At 35.3% G+C, this 26,693-nt stretch overlaps 2 protein-coding genes across 3 annotated transcripts; both read right to left on the bottom strand.

Annotated features, from left to right (window-relative positions):
• Positions 1-461: 461 nt before the first annotated feature.
• LOC139150453 (uncharacterized) lies at positions 462-21,017 on the bottom strand. Of its 2 annotated transcripts, none has more exons than XM_070722833.1 (17): positions 20,888-21,017; positions 19,387-19,523; positions 18,236-18,407; positions 17,505-17,692; positions 16,712-16,813; positions 16,113-16,184; positions 15,569-15,619; positions 15,246-15,307; positions 10,349-10,489; positions 9,936-10,152; positions 9,145-9,191; positions 8,819-8,860; positions 8,272-8,458; positions 7,140-7,382; positions 6,389-6,510; positions 5,996-6,115; positions 462-2,795 (listed from the first exon to the last, which is right to left on the bottom strand). In XM_070722833.1, the coding sequence occupies exons 2-17, from the start codon at positions 19,480-19,482 to the stop codon at positions 2,666-2,668; spliced, it is 1,992 nt and encodes a 663-aa protein (XP_070578934.1). In that variant the 5' UTR covers positions 19,483-19,523; positions 20,888-21,017; the 3' UTR covers positions 462-2,665. The 2 variants fall into 2 exon arrangements, with proteins under 2 accessions (XP_070578934.1, XP_070578935.1); XM_070722834.1 differs by having other exon boundaries at positions 19,387-19,520.
• On the bottom strand, positions 20,864-26,667 carry LOC139148860 (uncharacterized). Its single transcript, XM_070720289.1, has 6 exons — positions 26,571-26,667; positions 25,036-25,127; positions 23,638-23,792; positions 22,306-22,436; positions 21,439-21,574; positions 20,864-21,017 (listed from the first exon to the last, which is right to left on the bottom strand). The coding sequence occupies exons 1-6, from the start codon at positions 26,665-26,667 to the stop codon at positions 20,864-20,866; spliced, it is 765 nt and encodes a 254-aa protein (XP_070576390.1).
• Between the last annotated feature and the right edge of the window lie 26 nt (positions 26,668-26,693).

Here is a 26,693-nt window from a genome sequence, read left to right as displayed (position 1 = left end):
AATTTGTTACCAGAAGAAAATACACTATTATGTTTGCTCACTTTTGCCAGTATCAGTACATTAGTTAAGAGGACATACATACATACATACAGACATACATACATACATACATACATACAGACTGACGCCGGACGGATACCCATCCCAATAGCTTCTATAGACTATAGTCTATAGTAGCTATTTAAGGAAATATTTGACCTTATTTGAGGGAGCACAATGGTGTCATTTGAGTTCACAAATGAATCTTTTTAGGGTCTATGATTGAATGTAAAGTCTTGCCACACAACAATGTGGCCACATTCAGACTTTCAAAACACAGCAATAAAAATAACATTACCATCAAAGTCCTTCCATTGAGTTGCAAAATGGCTGGAAAATTTACACATGCATTGCCACCTATAAGCTTTGATGCAGCTGTTTCTGTATCCTTGAACTGAAATGACACACAGACAAAGAAGATCATCCCTAATAAACTGCATTTATTCTTAGAAATCCCAAACCATGTACACTGAAATGTTAAATAATACACCTTGTATGGAAAAAATATATTAAATAATTTGCTTCGAGCATAAATATTCCAATTTGCTTTTACCATTAACCTATGTTAAAAGCAGAGATTCACAGTGTCTCCATAGATAATACAAAGATTGCACAGAGTATAGCTGCTGAATGGAAATAAAGATATAAAACAGGCAAATGAACATGCAAGAAAATGGACAAGTAATACATATAGCAAGATTCTTTCCTGTGGACCAAACATAAGCTCTGATTTTAAATTGCACGGAAGTAAAAAGATACTAAATGGACCACAGGGGACTCATACTTGTTTTATTTGTTGTTTGTTTGTTTGTTGTGTGCATGTGTTTGTGTTTGTTTATTTGTTATTTTAATAGAATAACAGCGAAAAGCTGTTTTGTTAATATTTGTCAATAAAGAGCAGTTTATTATTTGTTTGTTTATTTATTTATTTGTTTGTTTGTTTGTTGATACGTATTCCGATGGTTAGGAATAGGGTTAGGCTTAAGTTAGGGTTAGGGTTAGGGTTAGACTTATTCACTCCCTCTATATATTGTCTCAATATATAGAGGGAGTGAATAAGTCTAACCCTAACCCTAACCCTAACCCTTACTTAAGCCTAACCCTAACCCTAACCCTAACTTAGGCCTAACCCTAACCCTAACCATGGGAAATACGTATCAACAAACAAACTAACAAACAAACAAATAAACAAACAAACAAATAAATAAATAAACTGCTCTTTATTGACAAATATTAACAAAACAGCTTTTTGCTGTTATTCTATTAAAAATAACAAATAAACAAACACAAACACATACACACAAACAAACAGACACAAATAAACAACAAGTACGAGTCCCCTGTGAATGGACAAACATCTCTTGCAATTATTATTGCAGTGGCTGTGCTCTGAATATAAAGGTCACATGACCTTCATGGTAATTGATTACTGGAAGTATGCATGGCTAGCTCTATTGTAAACACATAGATCACTTTCTGCAGTAGCCTATCCAGTTTGATAAACCTCTACACGTACAACATTTTGACCAAGTTATCTGTGTCTGAAATGGAAGCAATGCTACCGTACCATTCCATAAAACATGCAAAGTTACATAACAAACAGATAATGAAAGAAAAAAGGAATAAATGAAGCATCTTGAATTACTCAGAACTATCGTGTCTTTTATTCTTTAGCTTAATTTTAATTTCCCATTGAACCTTGATATGAAACATACTGTAATATGGGAGAAAAATCTATCACAAATTCTTTTGAATAATTTGCAAAAACTTTACACAAAATTACAGTGACTCTCTCAACAGCCCAGTTATATTTATACTAACATATATGCAATGAAAAACAGTTTTTGGGTCACTGTTGTGAAAATCTAGTAAACAAATGTTTGACATTCTGCCAGAATTTCTGAACAAGACAACCACAAGCCATGCAATGAAAGACAATGATTCCCTTCTTGTGTTAGAGAGAGAAAGAATTGTATAACCATTGTTGTACCTTGCCCAATAAATCTAGCAGAGAGAGTGGAAATGTTGATGTGAGCATAACAGGAAATGACCTCTGAGTCACAAATGTACACTGCTGTATTCAATAGACCTAATACATCAACCTGTCACAGTGTTAGCTGGAATTGTGAAAATAAATACTGACACCAAATTCTGTGCTGACATTAACAATACTGTACCTCTCTGCTATTTTCAGTCAATAACCCAAATTATCTGGCAGATAGCCCACCTCCCCACAAAGTACCCAAATTATCTGGAAAATAGCCAGTCCCCTCCACAAAGTACACATTATCTGGAAGATAACCAGTCCCCACCATAAAACACACATTATCTGACAGTTGGCCAACCTCCCTCCCTTAAGCACTTTCTGTAAGGAGAACAGACACGATCTGTGTCTGTGTATTCTAGACTTTGAAATACAATTACATTTAAGAAAAGTGACCAAACTTAGGGTCAAAGTTTACAGGAAAAATAACTTAGACTGCTACATGCTATCCACTTTCAGTGAGAATCATGGATTGAAACATCACATCTAAGAATCTTCAAAGCACCACTAGTCATATTCTTAAATAACCAGTTACAGTGGATCATGAGTTCAGGTATAAAACAGATGTGACATCTCCAAGGATCATTGTGTATCACTTTCTGGTATCAGCTGCTTTAATGTTCTATGAAGTACTGACAATGATTGCTGAAGTCCTACAGGCAAATTACTAGCTAACCATGTCTGTCGATACTGCTCAGATATTCCCAACAACCTGAAATGAGGAATAGTGGTGTTTATTAGTATAGGAAACCTTCCATTTGAAGAAAGATAAGTCTGGTATTGGTTGAAATTCTAGATAATGGATCTTTCAGAAAAGACATTAAAAGTCTGAATGGTTGCAAACGAAATATTTCAAAGAACTGAGGATCAGGTTTTAAAAATTATTAGGAATTCTAAATGGTCAATTTTTAGATGTTCTTCAATATATTGCGTTCATATGAAGCTCATCTCCTCTTGCAAAATATTAGCTGAGTATTTGCTGCCAATCATGACAAAATAGGGCGGGGCTTACCATCATGACACAAAAGGGGCACCATTACAGCCCTCGATCAAAGCCCACCATGGGGTGGACAGTACTGTCAATTACAACACACACACTGGATGATATCATACTAGGGCTGGGACCAAAAGTTCACCATAGCAATGTGCCCTCTAACTCACAAACCCTTTGAGGCAAGTTTGGAATTTCAGAGTATTCCTTTGTCCAAGCCTTAGTGTGTGTACTATGTGAAGTTTTCTTGAGTCAGATAGAACATTCTTGGGTTATTGGCTCATCGATGTAGCTTTATACTGAGAAATCTCTTCCCTGGCTAAATTGGTCATGTTGGTGGCAGTAGCACAGCAATACGCACACCTAATACGGTTTGTGTTTGCACAAAATTACTTCTTCAAGTTCATTATTTCACATTCTATTGTTTTCAAGTTCATTTGACATTTTACATAGCTTGAACAGAGTTGACATTTGCACAACAGCATTAATTGAATCACAGCTGGTAAACATACTGTTACAGGCTTAGGCACTTCAAGCGCTGAAAGCACTGAGCTTCATCCCAATTTTTATGGTGAAAAGAAAACTATAAACTAACTTCATGACATTTTGAATTGGTGGTACACTTTTTAGCAATCAAAATGTCCTTCAAAATTTTGATTTAGCAAAGTCATGCTTCGTTATAAATTACTGTATGACCCTTACTGGCCTGAGCAATCTGCAAGGCCCTCGTTGTCAATTACATTTCTAAATTACATCAATCGGTCCATTTTTCAAACAGGCATAGTACAATCTACAACCAATAAAATTACATCATCTGATGAGCTGTAGGGTGCAATGATCTTACCATTGAAGCTTGTGGGTGTTGATAAAATTGGCGCCCAGTTTTAGAGGCATTATGATTTGGTAAAAGTCAATCACCAAACTATTCATTGAACAATGTCCCTGATTATAACAATGCCTCAGTGAAGTGACATATACACAGATAAAATGGTTTGCCTTTTAACCTTGTAGTAAATAATTGACCTACAGTCCCGCCACCCACTTTGATTGACATAAGGATATGTACCAAATGCTGTCAGTATACAGCCCCAAGCAGTAAATATAAGAAGTAGCAAGGATGATTCAACCAGTTGACTGAAGTTGATAGAATGGCTATTTTATTCTAATTTAAGGTATACTGTCACCTGTTCCAATTTTGCCACAGTTACCACGGAAAGAGAAAATCTACCTAAGGCCAGGAAGAAAAAATAAATTGTTCATCGGAATCGCCGCTTCTAATTTGGCATATTTGGAATTTTTTTTTTTTTTTTGATCGCGGCAAATTCTTACTTCCGCATTACAAATATTTTTAGTACTGCCGCTGGTGGCGCCCTACACTGTGTCGGGTTTTCGCCAGGGTTTTCGCGGGCACGGGATTTTGAATGAGACTTCATACTTGTTCGGACTTAGTTGACCGCCAACACGTTGTTGTGACGTCTGAATTTGGCGAATCGCGACGCAAAGTGGGTCGATTTGGCCAGAAATTTGCTCGTTTTGTAAAGGTTAGTACATGTCACATCATGAGTATTAATTTGATCGCCAACATTCGACGTGATGGCCAACAGTTAGTTCCAAAGACGCTATTCAGTGTTTGTCCTGATATTACGTTCGGCGATTTGTTCAACAAGATCGTGACAGCAGATGGACAGTGCATCCGATTGAATGAAAATTGCCTCGAACGATGACAAAACACATGGTTAAGTCGATGTTAAAGTACGATCTGAATGATGACTATATAACTTCACTCCGATCACAGTACAGTGTTGTTAGACCATTGTGCAAAATGTGTAGAGACAGTGGTAAAGAGGCCAAAACATGGGGCCAAAGTAAAATGAAAAAACTCAGATGCTAGGTCCCACCAGGACAATATTAAAGGACAATACTGAATTGTTGAATTTCAGTGATTTGCTGTACATTTCAGTTTTATTCTGAGAGAATGTTGAAATGCTCAGAATATGTTGTGCAAACACTAACTGTGAATGTAATGGCCTATGTTATTGTTGGGAAATATAGTATTGAATTCAGTTACCAGTATCAGTGTTTCTTGTCTGAGATATTTCTGGTAAAAAGGGAAACAATTATCTTGCCTTGTCTGCATCTGTGCAAAAATGCCAGAGAACCGCGTTTACCTTCGGCCAAAAAAAAAAATAAAAAAATTCGCTCGCCGCTCCTGGAACTTGGTCCAAAAAATCTGATGAACAAGATTTTTTTTTTCTCTGGCCTAATCACAGATTTTAAGTGGGTGGCCGCTTTTTAAAATGGCGCCCTCACATGGGTATTTTGAATACCAAGGAACGCCCTGTTGACCATATATGGGCATATTTAGATTATAGGTGACTGTATACATTTAAAGATTACAGTGGGCAAAATCTAATCCTGAGGAGATCTTACGTACCATGACTTTGGCTGTCATATGTAACTTGTGTGTTGCCACACCTGCATATGTTCAAGTGCCATACATGTTTGTTTCATGATGTTTGTGTTGTATGTACTGCCTTGCTTTTATTAAAATTTGGCTTTGCTGCGTAAACAACAATATCTCTCACAAATCAAATGTACAAGCTTTGCATCATAGACACTGCCAGCATTCAGTTTGAGAATTGTGGTGAATATGGTAGAGACAAAATTCTCCACACATATACCTAGTTCATGTGGTATGTGCATCTATTTTTGTACATCCATGATACGTGGTACTAAAGCATCATCTGTCAGTCAGTTTGCTGCTGCAAAGCAAGGTATATCTGTCAATTACCATTACATAATATGATGGGCATTGCTGTCAATCAAAATGGAGTGATTAATAATCAAACCAATATACCACCACACCAAATTCTATTATATTCTACAAAAGATCACCTTCTACAAACTATTATTCTACTTACTTATTAGCAATATCTGTTCGTGTTGTGGCAGATAGGTTGGAAAGGCCAACATTGATGACAGGCAAACCAGTGCCAGATTTAACAGGATTTTGACCAGCTAAAACCAATGAACGTAAAATTCTGTAACGACAACACAGAAATGGTGGAAAAATACAAAACATTAGGGTAAATTGAACAGGCAACAACTCAAATAGAAAAAATCCTGTCTAAGAGCAATCCATTAACTTTATTCACTTATTTCCCCGACACATGAAGACTAACAAAGAGCATACACACCAGAAATGTAGCATTTGTACAAACAGTGATGTGACAGCAAATGTGTATTTTTATGGAGTATATAGCATCTTCAATATATAATAAACAAGAGCAATGACAAGATCCAGTAAGACTTACTTGCAGGTGAGTAGTAAGAGATCAGTAGTAACTTGTAACTCTGCCAAAACCAGACTATTATGGGTTGTTTTCACTGCTTTGCTTAATAAATTTTGACATCTTCTGGCATGTAGCAAGGTTTTCTGGAAGACAAATCATTACAATTTGTGAACACATTATAACTTGAACATGATGTACATGCAAAAATTTCACAATATATGTCAGTGTTGCTAGGAATGAGAATCAGTATATGTGAAATACCAAAATTTTCATTGCATCTGTGCTAACCAATCTCAATATTTTCACTGACCATATCCTATTTGGAATAGCGCTGTTGACAGCGTTACAGGTTTCTTACTAAATATAGCTGTATGTGCGCGACATCGGACACGCAGCTTAAAATGCGGACAAATTTTATCAATGTTGCATGCATGGCTGTTTTTGCAGCTTGTGCTCTGAGTTGTGAATATGTTTTTTAGTATTCATTGTTACACTAGCAGTCGCCCACTGAGATGTATTTTCGCTGTTCTTTCATGCATAATTTCAAAAGCGTAATCTAAAAATGCGGACAAATATTTATTTTATCATATTAATGAGAGAACAGTGACGTAAACTGTGAACAACCCTATTACAAATTTTCAACAGAGCACAGATGATCAATGTCATAACTTTTCAGTCAATGACATTATATAATGTCAGATTTTTCTCTTGTGTGTTAATGAGATTCAAAAACTCTCACACGCCAAAAAGTAAAAAAAGTCCTGTTGCACACCTGAACAATTTCTGGAGTCAATTTATCAATGCTGACATCATCTGGGTTGGTCAAAATCTGATAAAATATTGATCCCTCATCAGGTGGCAAGTTAGCACTGTCTGTCCCACTCTGACCTCTTGATGACCTTATAAGGAATGTCTCTGCACGGCCAACCTCAATGGTGACTTGACCAATCACAGAAGAGCTATCCATGTAGACATGCCTGTTGATTAGCTCTGCAAGGTTTGAATGAATGAAATCCTGCAAAGAACACAGAACAGACAGGTATGATGAGCAATAGTGCAAAAGATGTTACTGAACCACATTATCTGTACTAGAATACTTACAAGTACTTGCTTACTGAAATCAGTAATTTGCATGATACTATTTTCTTTTGTGTTTTATCTGTCATCTATGATTTATGGTTATGGTTATGGAGAAAAAAAACAGACATTTTTATTCATAAGCCTTTTAAACTAGGCATAACCCCTCCTACAAAAGTGCTTTGGCCAATAAACAAAGAAAGTTGCTAATCTGTGGATATCAGAAAGTAAAGAGATCAGTCTTTCCTCTTCTTCTGTCTGTGAGTGGACAATTCATTCGATGGAGATTAAATTGGTACATTCAGGCAAGAAAAGCCAAAGTGATCATGAAATATCATTTTATTAAAATTTGCAAAGGACTTTTGAACACCTAATAAATTTGCTAGTCATAAGCATATCCATACAATGCAAGTCTAAATATTGTCCTTGGCTCAAAATATGTTGTTGAAGTTTGCATCATGAAATTTGTATTGCGGTCACATTAACCCTTTGAGCGCTTTAATTTTCTCCCACCAAAATTTTAGTGCAAAATTTTACCAATTTTCATGAATTTTTCTGTAATTTTTTGATAATTTTGGACCAAATGGACATCACATTTCATTAGCTATGGTTTTTTTCTCAAAATTTTGGCAAAAATCTGAGAAAAATTGACTGGGTTTATTTTATAATGGGAACAAAAATAGACTGGCACTCAAAGGGTTAAAACTGACAACTAAACGAATGATTGCTACATAAAAGATCTACAATCTATGACTGTAATATAAGTATATGAGGACATATTTGCTGATATCATATCCAACAATACCACTGAAGCAATTCAATCTTACCCAGTGTGTTGAATGGTTCCATGCTAAACCAGCAGCACAGATATAGGCTGGCCAGCTGACTGTCTGATGACACAGAGAACCATGCCCTGCCCAGTCTGTAAGTAGCAACCCAATAGCATCATGGGATTGGGAACACTGTACAGCATGAAATATGTTCCTGATGCCTGCTTCTGGACAACCTCCAATGCTGTGTGTTTAATAAATCAATTTCCTTTCAGATGACTTTTTAAAGCATGAATGTTTTGAAACATGTTGATAGCAATATCTAAATGTCACATCTACCTCGTTATCCATAGTATTCATGTTCTCTGTCACATAGCATGTTTATCAAATGACAAACACACAGATACACACACACACCACACACACACACACACATCACACACACACACACACACACACTCAGAATAACATTGACACCACTGATAAATAAAATAAGTAAATAAAGTATGAATTAATGCCATTATCATTACATGATTCTGGTTGACAACACACAATGCCGACAGAATTTCTATGCCATTCAATAACTACACAGCAAGTTTCTTACCTGCTCCATGATGCAGATCCTGGGCAAACATACATTGCTATTCTGTTGGTATGAAAGACAAATACTAGCTCAACAGAATGATACTTTGTAAGACTGCAGAACATCTGTTTTGATAATAGCTCAACATTTGTTACTGGCACACATCTTAATTGAGTAAATCCTACTTATGGAATGTCTTTGATTTAATATATCCTCATTACTGATGAGTCTTTTGAGTTCCTGTCCGTTAAATAATGAGGAAAATAACAGACTTATTTTATGCAACAGTTCTTACTCAATATTGTTAAAGCCTATTACTTGTTTGGAAAATAAACTTTGACACTCACCCATTTTGTGACAATACTCTGCCAAACTCTTGGAAGTCATAATCCGCCTATGATGAGACATGTATTATTGTTGAAACTTACAGTTTAAGTAGGATAAGTATTTTTAAGCTGTTTATCAACAAATCAACTACCTGAATATTTGTCAAGCAATATTCTACATCAACTCAGCAGTCATAAGCTTAAGGGATGCCACCAAATGATCAATGCTGAACAAAGGTCATTGACCCCTAAAATTTTGTACAAGGCAAAGAACAATTTACTCTTCACAAAACTAAAAATTCTCAGAAATAAACTCTGACTAATAAATACAGACAAAGCTTTAATGGGGCCTGATTGGCACACAAAGCTATTGAAAACTGTCACCTCTGCCTTTGAACACATTCAGTTTCAAAACATTACTGAATGTTTGTGGAGAATCGCACAAGGTAGTTGTGTCTTCATCTACCTCATCCCAGCACCACATAACAAACCATGTTTTACTCTATCTGTGTTTATACAAGTCAGAATGGACTCAGACATTCTGACCATTAGGGAACACAGAATGATATTGAGATATATCAAACACTGACTTTCCTTCCAAATATTTGGCATAAATTTCTCTGTATTAGCAATCTGTCAGGTAAGGTTATAGCTTTACTGGCTTTGTGTTTCAGGAATAGTGTTTGAATTTCACTCCTATCAGACATTCAAAATAGTGGCATGATGTTTGATGAACAATATTACATTAACGCGAGGGAAATGAAAACCATAATATTGTTGAAGCTATGAAAAGAAATACTATCTATAATTACCTTAGGTCCATATTCCATGAGGACAATCCCAATAGGCAATTCAGACAGTGCATATTCAGTGTGATGTACAGTATTGGCATGTAACTGTACAGTTTGATGACTTTGAACTCCAAGCAGACTGATCTTGCTTTGAAGTGGTATTTCACTGATATTGTTACCAATCAGGGAATTGGAACCAAGCAGCAATTTGGTCAAAGAGGCTCCGATATTGACAAAACTGAAGGAAACAGAAATGACTGATTAGACACATAGTTTGTAGAATTCTTTATATTGTTACTATAAGTAGCAGTTGTATATAAACACACAGCATAATGTTGTCATGTACAAATAGCTGCTTCAATTTTTATCATTTCCACAGTATGAAGGGCAGTAGTTTTTAGTGTTCAATTTGTTTCATCTATGATGAGCCTTACTTGGCAGATGGGAACTGTGCAATGATATGTTGTATCATTGTCAACTGTACTGGTTTCAATGTTCCATCTTCAATGACATCAAGGTGTGGTAGGACTGTGATGAATCGCCGCTGACAATACGTATCCAAATCAAGTAATTCACTGTCAAGAAATAAGTTATATAAAATAAATAAGTAAGACTAAGCTCAACTCCATGGGCCAAAAGAAATGCATTAGAAACATGCTATGAAAGTAAACAACAGCAAAAAATAAATAAAGGTGTTTATCCATACTTGTGTATGCTATATACAAACTTGATGCTTTTTATCAAATTTGATGATGTTTGAGGTAAACACAGTTCATTCATCACTGTTGTACTTGTTAAAATTTACAGTATTTAGCTTTGATATTCATGTTTTAATATGCAAATGAACTAATTATGATATGTTACACTATTCACAATTTGAGCAAAAATAAATCTAAGTGTAACCAATGTACCTTAGGAGTTCAATCAAACGCAGTATATTCCATATTGATATAAAGCCTAATTACGGAATATAAATTAAAATGTCATGCTCACCAAATGTACAAGATAACTAAAATTAAGTGTGATCAATACAAAGCGGAGGCAAAGTCAAAATCAGTGCATTCAATATTCATATAGAGCCTAAATTACTGAAATTCATTTAATCTGCAAATAAACTTATCACTGCAAGCCATGCCAACTGTATGCTTGGTAAAACTATAGCACATTTTGGGCACCTGCATAGTTACATCTAATTTGGTTGAGTAATTCTTGAGATATGGCCTAATGCACAAATTCACTTTACGCAAATGACCGTTGACTATGCAGACCAATCCATCAAATTCTAATTACCGTATTCCTCCGATTCTAAGACCCCGCCCGTTTATAAGACCCCCCAGGATTATTTTATCAATTCGTAATTAGCTGTTAGTTCGTTTATAAGACCCCCCAGGGGGGTACACCCGAATTTTGACTGGAACAATAGAGCCATTGTCATGTAATGACACCAGAATATCCACAACACCTGCGCTGCTTATCAAAGTCCCAAACAAGTGTCAAAGTGAAGTATCAAACCTCACACACACACGCACACTATTGTTGGGGTTTGGAACATGTCAATCGGGAACAGTTCTATCATTTCCTGGCGATAAAACTACACTTGGATTTCACTACCTAAATGAACAATATAAAAGAGTTTGATTTTTTAGCGTCTCGATCCAGTACAATGTCGTCTTTCGTTAAGTCATTTTGCTACCATCAAAATAAGCAGATTTTTAAACATCTGATTATGTACGAATCGAACATTTCGATGCAATTTGGCTACCATGAAATGAACATTTAGGATAGTCGGGTTTTCGGACTTGTCGATCAAGTACGATTCGCTCATTTCATCACGATCAAACAAACACAATTTACACTCATACAAACACAAAAAAGTTTGGGTATCAGTAGTTCTCTTTTTGGAGACAGTTGTGGCCCTTAAAAGGGCCGTTTCATTTTTTTGGTCAGCGGCATGATTTGGTCTGTTTTAGTGAATATGTACGGTGAAAACAGTACCTCGGACTGATTGCTTTAACAGAGGTACAGCCGCATTATTTGCCAAAACACCGACGTGACATTTCTCTAGCTGCCATGCCAACTCTTGGAGAATGGATGAATGCTTTCTTCTTTGCCTTCAAGTAGTATTTTTTGTTGACTGACACGTCATGATCGATGATATTCGAAAGTAACCGTGCCCGGTATGAGTGCTGCATCTCGCTTCAAACTTTCAACTTGGCAACTATCTTGAACAACGGCTACAGCATTTCGATCGTATATGTTGTCTGCCTCTCTGCGAAGTTTATACGGCAAACCAAGTTCTACCTGATTGCGACGGTAGTTAGGCATGCCGACAGCGAGAATGTTTTTAATAATTACTTTTTTTTCTTGCCCATGACGACCGTGCACTGTCTTATGACTTTTCGGAAAAAAAAGTCTACGATAAATCAACGCATTTTTATAGTATTTTGTGACGATGTCGGGAAATCCTTTTGTTGCCGTTATCAATAGAAAATTTGGGACGTATGAATGACACGAGCTTTGAACTTGCTTCGCTCAACTTTTACACTTTTGTTTTCATACTACTGAGGCAAAAGACTACAGCACATGAAAAGTTGCTCTTTAAATGCTGTGCTTATAAAGATTTTTCAACAATTTCTATCAGGTAAGGTATCTTTGTGATCATTGTGAATAGCTGCACGTTTTCTCTACGTTCAAATTTACCATTAAAGTTTAAAAAGATTTTTTCAACAGATTTCTATCACATAAGTTTTCTTTTGTGATCATTGTGAAGCGCTGCAAGTTTTCTCTTACGTTCAACTTTACCGTATAAGCAACCAGTGAAAATAGAAATATCATTGGCATCGTAAAATCTTTCAAAAAGACTTAATGACGACGTTATCGACTTCGACTGGTTTGACTTAGATGAAGAGGGCAATTATTGTGTTCACAAACGAGACGCGATATCCAAAGTTTCTTCCGCGCATGAACTGAAAATTCTTTGAATTTCTTCCGTTTATGTTTCATCAAGTTTGTAGTTTTTCTCATGTAATGAAGGTATTTATTGTTTGAACGGCATTTGTGTGTGTCCTTTCCTGAACTAGTCCCAGCAATGAGTAGAACGATAGTGTAACAGATTTTCAAGATTATGCACGCTTTCGAAGTCTTGCGAGGGAAAAATACCAACTTCATAAGCTTAAACGGCCCTATACACTTACAGTTAGAACAAAAACGTGCATGATCGTACCATATTCCGAACAGTTGATCATACCCGGTAGATGACTGAATTCCACATCAAGAGACATTTCGGTCATCGATACAAGTAATAAAAATACACTTCAGGGTTTATTGCCAAAAATTCAGCACATCAAATAAGCAGATTGGCACAGCAATCTTTCGTCTCGGCCAGCCGAAGCCTCAACACTTTACCTGTTCGAGCCTGCCTGTTCGTAAGATCGTTTCGAGATACGGTTTAATAGACTTTTTGAAACTAGGAGCAAAATAATAAAACTCACGACGTGTAATTGGTCGTTTATTTTAAGGAGTACAGTAAATGAAAATCGTACATAGAAAACATCAGACGGACACCATCCCACTGAACAGAATTTTACCTTGACCTCATGCACTGACACCTTTGACCTATTGCGTGAATTGACCAATCACAGCCAGCGGAACTTCAGGGACTTTCCCTTCACTCATTGTCTGACCTTTGTGGCCATGCTATGGGGAGCTAGCTGCTGCTGAGGAACGTACTTGTTGTACAAAGTTTCGTGGTGATTATCTATTCACGAAATACAAAGATTTATCGCTATCGTATTGTTTAGTAAAAGAAGGTATGGCAAATACGTTATATTTCAAGACTTGTGGATCTCCATTAATTTATACTTGTACAAATTCGACTGCCAGTATCTACACAGCATGGCCATGAGCCGATATAAGCAAAGTATGAGTTGTCTGTAGCGTGAATCAAAAAATCATTGGCATAAAAATTTGCATAACATTACATAAATTAACAACGTTCTATTTCGCGGTGACATCCGTTTATTAGACCCCCCATATCTTTTTCGTCATCTTTGGTTCTGAAAAGGGGGTCTTAGAATCGGAGGAATACGGTAGATCTAGATCTTTCCATTATGCTGCTATGTACCAAATTGCATGAAATTCTGACCAATGGTTTTTAAGTTATAACAGGAACAATATCTGTCAACAGACAAACATATAGACAGACAGATGGAGACACACACGCACACACTTGCACACACACATGCACAGTCATGTACATGACATAGTGGTGACATAGGACACTGTTTAGGCCTTCAGCCCACAGTATCCTAAAGCATGATTTTAAAATTGTCAAGTTCTAGTGAAGTTTATAGACTGATTCTATTTATTCTACAGGTATTAAGTAAATAAAATGTAAATTATTTGACATTGAAAAGAGATTAGTGGAAACAATGTTGAATTACAATATTATTTCTAACTTACTTATAGTGACAGTCAGAAAAACTGGAGTTATAATGCTAAAAATGCATGATTTTAGGCTAATTCCTCAAGCTTTCTTCATTTCTATGTAAAACTTCGTTTGTTAATGTAATGTGTGTACTGCATGGTTTGACAACTCTTATATTATCACTATGTTTATTAGTACGGTAAGTTTATTGATGAAAGCCCAATGCACTGTAAGCACAAAGGCAAGCTATACTATGTGACCTCTGAACTGAGGAAGGAAGTAGACTGACAAATGGAATTTAAAAGTTCACACTAATCATTTATCTGATGGAAGTAGGCTTTGACTGACTCTAATAGCTTCCTCAGTACTGTTGTCCTTCAAAGATAAAAATGGACAGACATAAACGTTTCTGAAACTTGAGACAAATCCAAATTTATAACCTTAATCCAAGAACCTGTCATGTATTACTCGTATAATTACACTGCTCTTTGCACAAAAGAGTTAACCTTCAACTAGTGTTTGTATGAGAATCTTGTTAATGCTAATCTTAGTGCTACGGGTATAAAAATACAATACACAAAACATTTGAATTTCATGAAATTTCAGTAGTGAAAAAATAAATGTCCGTAAATGTCAACTGTAGAAATGGGATGCTTGATGAGTAAAAATCACTGTGAAAATCAAGCATTAGTCCGTGTATTTCATTTATTATTGTATACTCTGTGCAATGTAATTTGGCACAATGTTGCCAGTCAGCCATTTATCCTTTTCCCTTTTACCTCTCCTTAAGAGATGATGATCTTTGAAGTATTGGAACAAGATGTATGAATGATTCAAGACAACAAATACATGATGTAGGATGTTCAGTAAAGAATGTGTCACTGTTTAGGCAGGTTAGAATTTACCTTGAATTGTATGGCAGTGTGCTTTGAAGATCTTCACTTCCAATCTTTATGTACATATGCAACTAATGATAAATGAAATATAAGAAATTAACAATGACAAGATAGAATTAAAAAGCAAACTATTATCTAAAAGTTTTCTAGTAAATTTTGATTCTGATGATAGAGGGCAGAGATGGGCAAAATAGACCCACACATGCATGAATAGACACAAATGGTGATCATTTTAATAGCTTTTTGAGATGAAAGAAAGGTTTCAAGAGAAAATGATACGTTTTATGAGAAAACTAAATATATCTGTCACAAAGTGATAAACAGATCCTTACCTGGTTTATTTTAAGTAGAGTTAAACTATCAACAAGATTTAGTAAATGATCCTGAAATAGGAGGAGATGAACTTTCATTAAAACAACATCATGTCCTACAGGTTGACTTCAAAAACTTACATAATATGATGACAAACAGTTTAATTTGAATGGTGACCTGAGATGCTGACCTGTGGTGTGACCTAAAATAATGACCTGAAATGACCTGAGATGTTGATTTGCAGTGTGACTTGAAGAATGACCTGAGATGACCTGCACTGTTAACCTGACATGACCTGAGATGCTGACATGCAATGTGACCTGAAATATGGGTGTATGCTGACATGATATGTGACATAAAATAATGACCTGACATGCAAACCTGCCATGTGACCTGAAATATGGATCTATGCTAACCTGCAGTGCGATCCTTAACAATAACCTGAGATTCACTTTTGTAAGTAGGTATGATATTTGGGGCATCTTGTGCATGTACAAATCATTTTTCCCTTATTTCACAAAATAATATCTCACTCCCTTTAAAAAGTTTTCAAATGTATCTCACCACTTTCAATATTCTTCCATGAGACAGATCTAGCATTATTGCTCTGTATTGCATGTCAGACCAGTCATTAATCTGTGATGAAAACAAAAGTCAAGTTTCAAGAATAGGCAAAAGAAATAATGTTCCTTAGATTCTTCTAGCAAAGGAATGGAAACGGGGAGTAAATATTTTATGAGTCATATCCATAATTCTATGATATGAATGCTGAGTGAACATATGTCACCAGTGAGAAACAACTGATAAATATTGTTTTCAATAAATTATTAACAATGAAACACGAATACAGTTGATGATAAAGTGTTTGGATTCACTGGGGTAGCTGTAGCTATTGATATGTTGTCATTATTACATGCCTCGATGTTTGTTGAAGAAGAAGAACAGCATCTGGTTTAGCAATAATCAAAATATTGCAATGCAAGGACATAATAAAAAAATTTACAGGTTTGTGGAGAAATGTAAGAAGAGCAACAATGCTTAAAGATGTTGTAAGTTGATCTTTGCAACTAAGAAATCAAAGTTAACTTTCTGAAAAGGATGTATTTTTTTCTTAGCACAGCCCTTACTATCTACAGTGATAAACATGCATCATGTATTCTTACCTGAACTTGTGGAATTCCATCATCTTTACAGAGTCTGAATAGTTGTATCAAAGTACAGAGAGAAAACCACAGACCAGTCAAATCTGAACTGACAATTGTGATCTAAAAACACAAAGCAGACGAAATCAAGCATGTGTCAGTTTCTTCCATGAGACAGATCAAGCAGAATGTACATGATAAAAGAGTGAATAACACAACTATTTTACAAAGGGCAAACTCATACAGAGATTTCTTTGCCCTCAAAGTTGAGAGAAATATTTTGTCATTAACTTTTCAATATGTGACAACTCATGGCCCTTCATTATTGTACAAGACTTGTTAATCTTGAAAGACAGAATCTGGTAATTGCATCATGTCAAAGTTGTTAAATGTGAATTTTTCAACTAAACATGACTACCGGTAGTATTTGTTTAAACTTTTATTACACCACATCAAATCTGACATTCACATCTCATTGACCTGGACAACTTATGTAAAATCAAGTATTACTACGTATTGTGACACAAGTTTATCAAAATGTTTGTCATTATAAGTTTTAAAGTTTGACAAAATCCCAAGAAATTAATTTGACATAATTTAAATTTATGCAGGTCACATTTTACCATCTGTTGTGAGACAATGATATTGTAAGAATAGTGCCGAGTTCTGATCAAGTTGCTGAAGTGTGTAGAAATAGTCAAATTACTACTTTACTATCTTGTGTAGTGTCATTGCATTCCAAGATTTTTCTATGTTTACAAGTAACAGGAGACAAATTTATATAGAAATCATACTTTTCTTTGCCAGTTCATACCTTTTTATCTGACACTGTGATTTTATAACTTCCATTGTGCGGAAACAGCTGACTGTTAACTTGACAGACAATGTCTGGTGATTGCTGAGCAGAGATGACACTGGCAGTTTCTATGTGGTACTGGTATTCCATATCTTCTAAGATATCACCATGACTACTCCAAATATCAAGAATATCTTGTATGGACACTGTGAATAAAACAAGATAAAGATATTGAAGTACAAATTTACATGTATCACATACAAATCTTTTGATGTTTTATGAAATTCCTACCTGTCCAGTAATATTATTAAAAGTTATAAAAGTCTTGCATTGTATTCATTGTTATAATTATATCAAATACACTTGCTTGATAGTGATATACTGGGACTGTGAGAATATGTCATATTGAAAAAAATATTGAAAACAGCATGAAAGGGATCTATTGCATTCATCTAAAGGTGTCAAAATGGTGTTAAAACACAAAGTTAAGACTGCTGCATATTTTCACCAACTCTAATCATCTTTGTACTACATCTAATTGATTAAAACAGGTACATGAATTCATATGGCTGATTTCCTGACATCATTCTATTTTACTATGTATGGTTATATCTACAATCATGTATCTCAAAGTATGCACACCTTGAATACATTATGGTACGTATTACTGAGACTGTAGCTTTGCCATCAGATATATTCTTTGTGATGGCATGATCTAAGCTATTACCAGTCCTGACCTTTGACCTTACCTTGATCAGGTCCTGTAGCAATCTGTATTCTAAGTAACTGATTTGGATAATGTGCATTGCCCTGTGTTTGTACAATCTTCTGTGGTTGTGGCCATAACATGTGTAGTCGATTATCAGTCACCAGAGTTGGTGGTGGTTGTCTTATATTGGTATTTGTCAACATTTCACTCAACTGTAACACAGAAATGCATTATGCCAATTATATATTTCAGCCTTCAACATAACAGAGTTATACCTTAGCTACAATCTCTGAGATAAAGTAGCCATTAGATTATTACATGATCTTATTGTCAAACAAACAAATAAACAACATCAATACAAACAGTATTTCACTGCTGATACGGTTAAGTTTGGTACTTTGATACTTTACTATTAATAGCTACACATATCGGACTAGACCACGACCTTTGACCGAAAAAACAATAGTTCAGACACATCTTAAAGTGATGAATATGGTTTCGCTCATAGACATTCACTACTACTGTCTATGATAAAATCAACAGATAAGCTCATACTTGAGGCCACTGCAACAACCAGGAATACATGACACTGACTTTTCACTATAAATGAAAAAAATCAACAATTTCTTTGATAAACTGAAGACATTTAGTTAATTGATACATTGGGACAATGTCCTAGGGTTATCTAAAATGAAGAACAATTCATTAATTACTTAATTTTGTTTTTGTAATGTGTCTTGTTTGATTACTTGGACTTTCCATATCCATTGCAAAATGTAGTATAAATATAACTTGGCAAAATGGCAGATGAGTTTGTTACAAGTACAATAAACTATTTTACATAGACACACCTAACTACTGATTTGCTTACATTTAAAAAGGAAGAAAGGTCAGCCAGGAGAGCCTTTGTGAGAGTGGTTCAAGTGATATGAATGATAACTGGTGAGGATACAAAGGAATATGAAGGGATTTCTGAGGGAAATACAACTTTAAACATTTAGAAGCGCTGAGTACAGAAAATTAGATATTCAGAATCATAGCCTACCTGTAGTTGATAGTCATTGCATATCTCTATTTACATTTTAATACATTTAAATGTTTTATTGTTGCACATATGCATTGTACTGTATTTCAAATGAAACTTGAATGCATCTGAAGGACCATTTATTTGTACACTACAATAATGTTTACCTTTCCAGACACCAGATCAGATCCTGTAGGAGAGAGAGGTGCTGTCGGACTACCAGTACTTGCAGCATCTTGTACACCAATGTGGTTTGCAGGCATTTTAACTGACTCACTAAGTCCGTCTGCATTACCATTCACTGCTATGATAACAAGTATGTTTTGTTAAACTAATCAAGTGGACAATAGCCAGGCAATCAGAATGCAGATTTTTGATTATGTCACCTCTGAGAAAGGCTGCAACTTCAGAATGCAACAAGTCATGGACACTTTCCTACAAAGTGATTTGCTATTTGATCTACAACTGAAGGGTGACTCATGCTGTTGAAAGGAATCAATCAAGGCCTGTCTGAAGTATAGTCCTGGACATGAAAAAGCTATCTGAACTCAATGGTCTGATTTGTCAATTGTTGGTATGGACTTTGCATTGTGATAAGTTTTCATACATCCTGGTACTGACCACATGTAGTGTTCCTGCTACTTTGCATCACTGAATACAGCAAGTTGAATGTCTTCCAAAATATAGACTATACAATTCGTAGGACTAAAGTGTAACATGATCCTTTCACAGTGTTTTTATTTGTCCTTTGCAACTATAACATGGTTCAGTCACAGCAGCACCTCATTGATTCCACATCTTTCCTTATCATTCCTTTCAAGTTTGCAATATTGGTGAAAATGAATCTACACTGTGCCCTCTACAGTCTGAATCTAGTAAATTTCATTTGCACTTGAGATATTTGTACTAGGATTTACATGAAGGCACAATATTGACCTTTGATTCACCATTGGATGATTTCATCTAAGATGTCCGGCTAAGATAGAGTGCCAGGAGCATGAGCTCAGATTGTTCTAACACAGATGAATTGATATTATCAATCTTACCCAGCACAACCAAAACCTTCTAATATTAGACTCATACTTAGAGGTTAGATGATATTATCTATTTTATCCCATATTATCCAATGAAACTGCAGGTCAGGCATCAGCAACTTGCCAACCCCTTTTAAGTTAGACTTCAACTTATAAGTTACACGATACTTTCAATTTTATACGATATTTTCTGATAAAACACCATGTACGGCATATGCCACTTCCCAACCCATTCTACTATTACACTATAACTTTGAAGTTAGACAATATAATCATTTCTATCTGATATTATCCCATAAAACAGCATATAGGACATATGCCACTTCCTAACCCTTCTAATATCAAAACTCTAAGTTAGAGAACTTAGACAATATTATCCAATAATGCTTAAGTGCTAATGTCACGGTATCTTCAGGATTAGAAGGAAAAAGATTTTATAATGTTATACTATTGCTGTTGGCCATAATGTTGATAGAAAGCTCAATGCCATTATACACCCAAGGGCCTATGATGGCATAAGACAAGGTTAACTTAAAGCACAGTCCCTCTATGGGGACTGTGCTTAAAGCAAGTTTTATGTTCACTGTTGCCAGTGAACATGTCTTCTAGACTACTGTATCTTTGTACATCTCACCTTGTTTTGGTTTATCTTCAGGGGTATCACCATTAGGTGTGTTTCTACTGATAATGGCATTTGTTCAAGAACTTGAAGTATCTCTATCTTGTTCATTGCCAAGTCTGTTGGTGACTTACCAGCAAAACTCCTGAGGAGAACAGTGACATAAAACTGATTTCAGATTGGTCTAAGTATTTTCTATCATTATGAAGCAAAATCATGCTGTGGAATGTGATGGACAGTTAAATTTATCTCTTCCATCACCATAGTTTAGCCCAAATCCATTATTATCAAAGGCGGTCGTGGCACTGTTTACAGGGACTTTGGGGTGAACAGGTTATAACACTATGAATAAATTTGAATTCCTTTTTTTTCAACAAAAAGCATAATTCTTCTATTCTGATATCTGTCATGTAATCTTTTGTCTACAATATCAAGGTTACCTGTCAGAGAATATTTGCAAATAATTTTGATTTCATAAAGTCTTTTCATTTCCTTGCTTTTTAACAAGAATGCAAAACAAATTCTAACATTTGTAAAACAAGCCAAATTTGACATATTATTCTCACCCTTTAGAAGCTTTGATGTCAACATTTGCCTTGTACTGTAAAAATAGCTGTACAATATCTTTGTCACCTCTTTGCACCGCATCATGGAGAGGTGTAACACCATCAGCATTGGCTTCATTAACTAAGGCACCATTTTCTATGGAATAAACACATATCATCATCTCAACATCTGTTGCATTGTGTCAATATTATGTACAGCAGCAAGATAACGTTTTTATTGAACTATTGTTTGGTTATGTTTAACAACAGGAAAAATCCTAACAATGGGAAAATATTCCACGTTGTAAACTCAATAGTACACATTAGGCAGGTTTTCAAAGAGGATCGTTGTATATCAAACTTTTTAATGAATCTGTTATATAATATATCATCAGTTGGACATTACAGCTTCTGGAAACAACACATACCATGCAGAGTTACACAGCTGAAAGTCTTAAACCCCTTGGACGTGATTCAAGGGTCTGGGAGTGGTTGTACATAATGCATGTAAAGAAATGTTTAAACGGGAAATTACAGGACGTCACCATGGGTGCACAATAGGGGGATTACTGATGACACAGCGATTAGCATACACTGGGCGGGAGTTTTTGAATTCTCATAGCATTGCTTTGACCATATGATAAATTTGAATAATCATGATGGGCACTTTCATGACATATGCAAAGAGGGGTCAAATGGTCGTATAGGGAACACATTTTGAAACATGCGTTTCAGGAGTGTTTGAACAACAGAAAAGATTGTTGTTCCAAGTGGATTTACAGTGTAGGTTGGTTGACTTGTGTCAAACATTATTGTTCTGGCTAAACAATTACCTGTCATTTATAAAATATCTGTATGACACTGAGAGTAAAGTTTGAGGTCACATACCTAGCAAACACTTTGTAATTTCTTTGTTTCCATATGAAGCTGCCCAATGAAGTGGTGTATTGCTTGTCTGTGCACCATCTTTGACATTCACGGTAACACCAGCTGTCATCATCTGATTCACTGCATTGATGCTGTATTATAAAAAGATCAAAGAGACATGATAATTATAGCACTGTAAGAGTTTGTCGTTTATGATGACAAAAATGCAGCTGCAAGTATTAATTAAGGTAGAATGCGCCTCGGGGACAGATATTCGGACTCTCAAAATTTCTTCAAACACAGGAATGGCGACCATGTTGAATTTCAAACATCGCAAATTGTTGAGTAATTTGTTTCGCAAGTTCTAAACTTTGCACTGTGATTTTTTTTGTTGATTTGGTAAGAGAATGATTGAAAGTTTCACTTAGGAAAGCTGAAGCAAAAGTTTAAACCTTTCACTTTCGAGGCGTGAATAATCTTAAAGTGAAACACATAAGACAAACTGTACTTGATTTTTCAACTTTACAAGATATGGATATATTCTAATGAAGTAAACCAATCTGGCCTGCCACCATAATCACGACAACTATTCCAATATACAATGCGCATATGTATGCCATAGTGTATTATTCTTGTACTAAGTCTGAAAGGAATTTGCTCAGGCATGTCTGAGATATCTGTGTGGATAGATAGATGGACAGATGGAGCGACATGCGGACAGAGCCAAATCTATAAGTTCCCCCGACTTCGTTCACAGGAGAATAAAGTGCTTGAGTGTAATTTTTGTCCAAAACTGCTAAGTCTTCAGTCCTATACACTACTTCATTCTAACTTGTCTTTGGGATGGTGTCAATATCATCTATATACTTTGAGAGATATTCAGAGTATGTGTAATGACCTTATTATTATCTGTTTTTCAGTGACATGTGTTTCATTCCTGTATTGTGTGTTGGATACACACAAGTATTTTCCTTTGTTTCTTTGCCACGCTCCTCTTTACTTTGATAATGACAACGTAGCACAATATAAAAATATAAAGAGACAAAAAGGTAGTCAAAACAGCTTCCTTTGTTTAGAAATTTCTAAGTCTCATTTTCCCCTCTGGGCACACAACATGTAACTGCCAATATTATAGGAATATGAAACTATTAAAATAGATGGCAAGGTGCACAATGTACTCAGCTTTAAGCTTTTTGGTAAAAGTATGAATTCTGTCAAAATTCTGTCAATACTTTATATCAACTTTAATAAACCAAAATTCTCTGATTCAGCTTATTTGTAGGAAAAATGAAATAACAGCATATGAGTAACATGAGATTTGTTTGATGTGTCCGCATAAATAAATGAGCTTACTCTGATTTGGCAACAGCTTGCAGCAGTACATCATGGTAGACACTGATCACTTGCATGCTCTCAGCAACATCATAGGCTGTGTCTCCCTGGCTGTCTTTGATACTAGGATCTGCACCTGCTGCAAGTAATGTTCTGGCCACATCAGCATGTCCTTGCTACAACACAGCATTATTTGAGAGAAGAAAACTATCAATGAATTGTCTCTATTCAGACTTGTAAAGTCATTGTGTTTAGATCTATGCAGGAATCTTTGATGGATGATATCAGATTTATGAAAAGCAATTTGTAAATTTAAATGTTTCACTGGTTTTGAAAATATTAACATTTACTCACTAGCAATTTATGGTTGGATTACTACAAAAATAAAGATAACCTGATTTAAAAGTGTAATTTTCATGGTAAAATTGATATTAACTTGTCAAAAGCCACAACAAGTTACAACAATAACTTTAATTGAAGCTCACCCTTGTGATGGTAAGATTGGGAATAAATTGAAGAAAATCAGGGGAGAATTTCCTATGCTAAATTTCTACATGGATACAAGTATACCTCTGAAGAATGATATTCATCGTCACAAGAATCAAAACAAGAATTAGTTAAATGATTTCAGTCTTGCTGACACTATTTACTCAATGTTTTTGTTTGAAATCAGAGACCCTTAAAATCTTTTTTTCTAGGGTCTATGATGAAAGCAAGTCTTATTTAGGTAATCAGTCAAAATATGGGTAAAAATCAAGATACTTTATGGGAGATCATTGACATCTGATACATACATCTGTGCTATACACTATCACTATCACTATCAGGTCAAGGCAATAAAATCACCATGTTTGGCCAATCTTAGCAAGATCAAATGGTTAAAATCTATTAATGTACATTTTTTTGAGTTTCAGATGGTTTTGTCTGTTAAACTGTAATATAAGGGGTGGTTTCTGTTTTACTGGTTTTCACAAAACATTATCTGATAGCAATAAATGAGCCTGACAGGAAAAGTACTGATAAACAACGTATGGATGAATTAAGGAAAGAGACAATTTACTGAATTCGTTTGAGTTTCTGATAAAATGATACCTCTGCAACTGAAAATCTCAACAGTATGGGAAGCATGAAGATAAAATTTCATGTTTTATCCTTTTATCGTCAAATGCTATTATATCAAAAAGTGATGTCAAGATATGGTTTTTGAAAAGGCTTCAGTTTTTGGTCGAAATGATAGAATTCTTTATGTTCTTGGGGTAGATACGGTCATATTACAAAAACTTATACAAAAATTGATGTACTATTCAAATTTCTATCAATTCGTGTTAAAATGTAACCACAAACTTGTATTCTAGGGGTGTCAGGTCTTTTTGTCAAACTTAAAAGGGTATACAGAGAGTATACCATTGAAACATTTACCTTGGATGCCAAGTGCAATACTGTTCCATAGTCAGTATTGACATGGTTCAACACATCTAATACATTGATTTCTCCTCTGTCTTTTTCTTCACCTGAAAAATGACCACATGAGAGAAGAAATACTGTAATCAATCTTTACCTTTGATAGTATTAGGAAACAGTAACTTCCCTCAAGAAAACTTCCCCAACTATTGTTATGGAAATTTATGTAAAGTTAGAGACCCAAGCCTTCCAAATTCCATTACTTAAACTTACTGACTAACATGAAACAGCCTACATATTATGGATAGAATTCTCTTTTTGTTGATGGTAGATTCATTATGTGGGAAAAGTGAGGGAAATTGTCTTTTTAACTTGACAATAAAGATAAACATGGCGTTGTTTGATGTGCATGTATTTTGGTCATTTTTAGCCCAATCTACATCAGACAAGAAACAAGCCATTTCCTTTTGATCCCTAAAAATTTTTAGTTACATGCTTTTGGAATCCTGCTATCACTCTCCTTGCTTAAATACACATCGTAAGTTCTGATGTCTCCAAGGCATCATAGCATAAAAAGTAATTGTACATGCGATTGGAGCATGAGTTGACATCAGATAACCAATCAATGATGGGGTCAGTCAATAGAATTTTGGCATTGAACAAATTGGAAAGACTTCCATACAGCCCCTTACACACCTGACTTCAAGGTTGGATTTAATTTGCTTCTTTCGTGGAACATTCAAAAATTGAAACTATTTTAAGAAACATAAATCATGCCCCAAAAAAATGGTAGAATAGAGTCAAAAGATGATGAATTTGTCATGTTATATCATGAGTATGCAGTCAGTAAGACTTGTCGACGATTTCTTTACCTCTCCCTCTATGGAACCTTCCTCTGTTCAGATTGTTGTATTATTCTGAAAGCAGGGACGTCTTCTTGTTCAGATGATGGGTCAATGTTATTTTACTTGAATTCTAAAATTTAGAATTTCTATTTAAATATTAAATCCATGCAATCTGCCCTAATTATGAGGTCTACAATACATCCAAAAAGATTAAGAACTTTCACAATAATATAACGTTCATCATTCATGGTTAATAACATCATGGAGGTAGGAAGGGGCCTCCATGATAAGTTTCTTCAAATTTCATGACTTTGCAGCAGATTGCGCTAAGTAACATGCCTGGCATGCCCAGGCACATTTTTACATTTTGTAACAATTGAAAATTGTTCCTTCCTTTTTTACAGTTTGCATTTAAATTTAACAGGACTTTTTCGATGTTTATGAAAATCGGTATTGTTTTGTTTGATCATGGACAGTTTCGCTTCCACTGCCTATGGTTTGATGTATTTTGTTGAAATTTTCACAGTCCCTCTATGAACCATGAAGGTCTGATCTTCTGTAAAAGACTGAGTACCAGCATGGTAGAACTCAATGACGAGCAGTAGACAGAGCAGTAATATTGGTCCAACCATTGACATCGTTGGAATCAAATATCAAGCAAAATTAACAACAACAAAAATTAGTTATATTACGGTTTGGTGTACTTACACTCTGTTGCAGCCGATATCAATGAACGAACGATGTCAGTTCTTCCATGGGCAACGGCGGCTCGCAAACTCTCAACAGCTTCCGTAATCATAGTCATGGTTTTCTACTTATAGGGAGTGAACT

Source organism: Ptychodera flava, chromosome 14 (genome assembly GCF_041260155.1).
Source record: "Ptychodera flava strain L36383 chromosome 14, AS_Pfla_20210202, whole genome shotgun sequence".
In the NCBI taxonomy this organism is placed as follows: domain Eukaryota; kingdom Metazoa; phylum Hemichordata; class Enteropneusta; family Ptychoderidae; genus Ptychodera; species Ptychodera flava.
Note: the sequence above shows the minus strand (reverse complement) of the source record. Positions and strands in the feature narration are given on the sequence as shown.

Coding starts and splice junctions, on each gene's coding strand:
- LOC139150453 (XM_070722833.1), bottom strand. CDS start 19,482: ATGCCTGCAAACCACATTGGTGTACAAGATGCTGCAAGTACTGGTAGT. Junction 16,185..16,711: donor ATGGAATTCCACAAGTTCAG/GTAAGAATACAT, acceptor TTTTCATCACAG/ATTAATGACTGGTCTGACAT. Junction 10,490..15,245: donor ACACTGCCATACAATTCAAG/GTAAATTCTAAC, acceptor ATTTCTTGACAG/TGAATTACTTGATTTGGATA.
- LOC139148860 (XM_070720289.1), bottom strand. CDS start 26,667: ATGACTATGATTACGGAAGCTGTTGAGAGTTTGCGAGCCGCCGTTGCC. Junction 25,128..26,570: donor GATATCGGCTGCAACAGAGT/GTAAGTACACCA, acceptor GTCATTTTTCAG/GTGAAGAAAAAGACAGAGGA. Junction 22,437..23,637: donor CAAGCTGTTGCCAAATCAGA/GTAAGCTCATTT, acceptor TTTATAATACAG/CATCAATGCAGTGAATCAGA.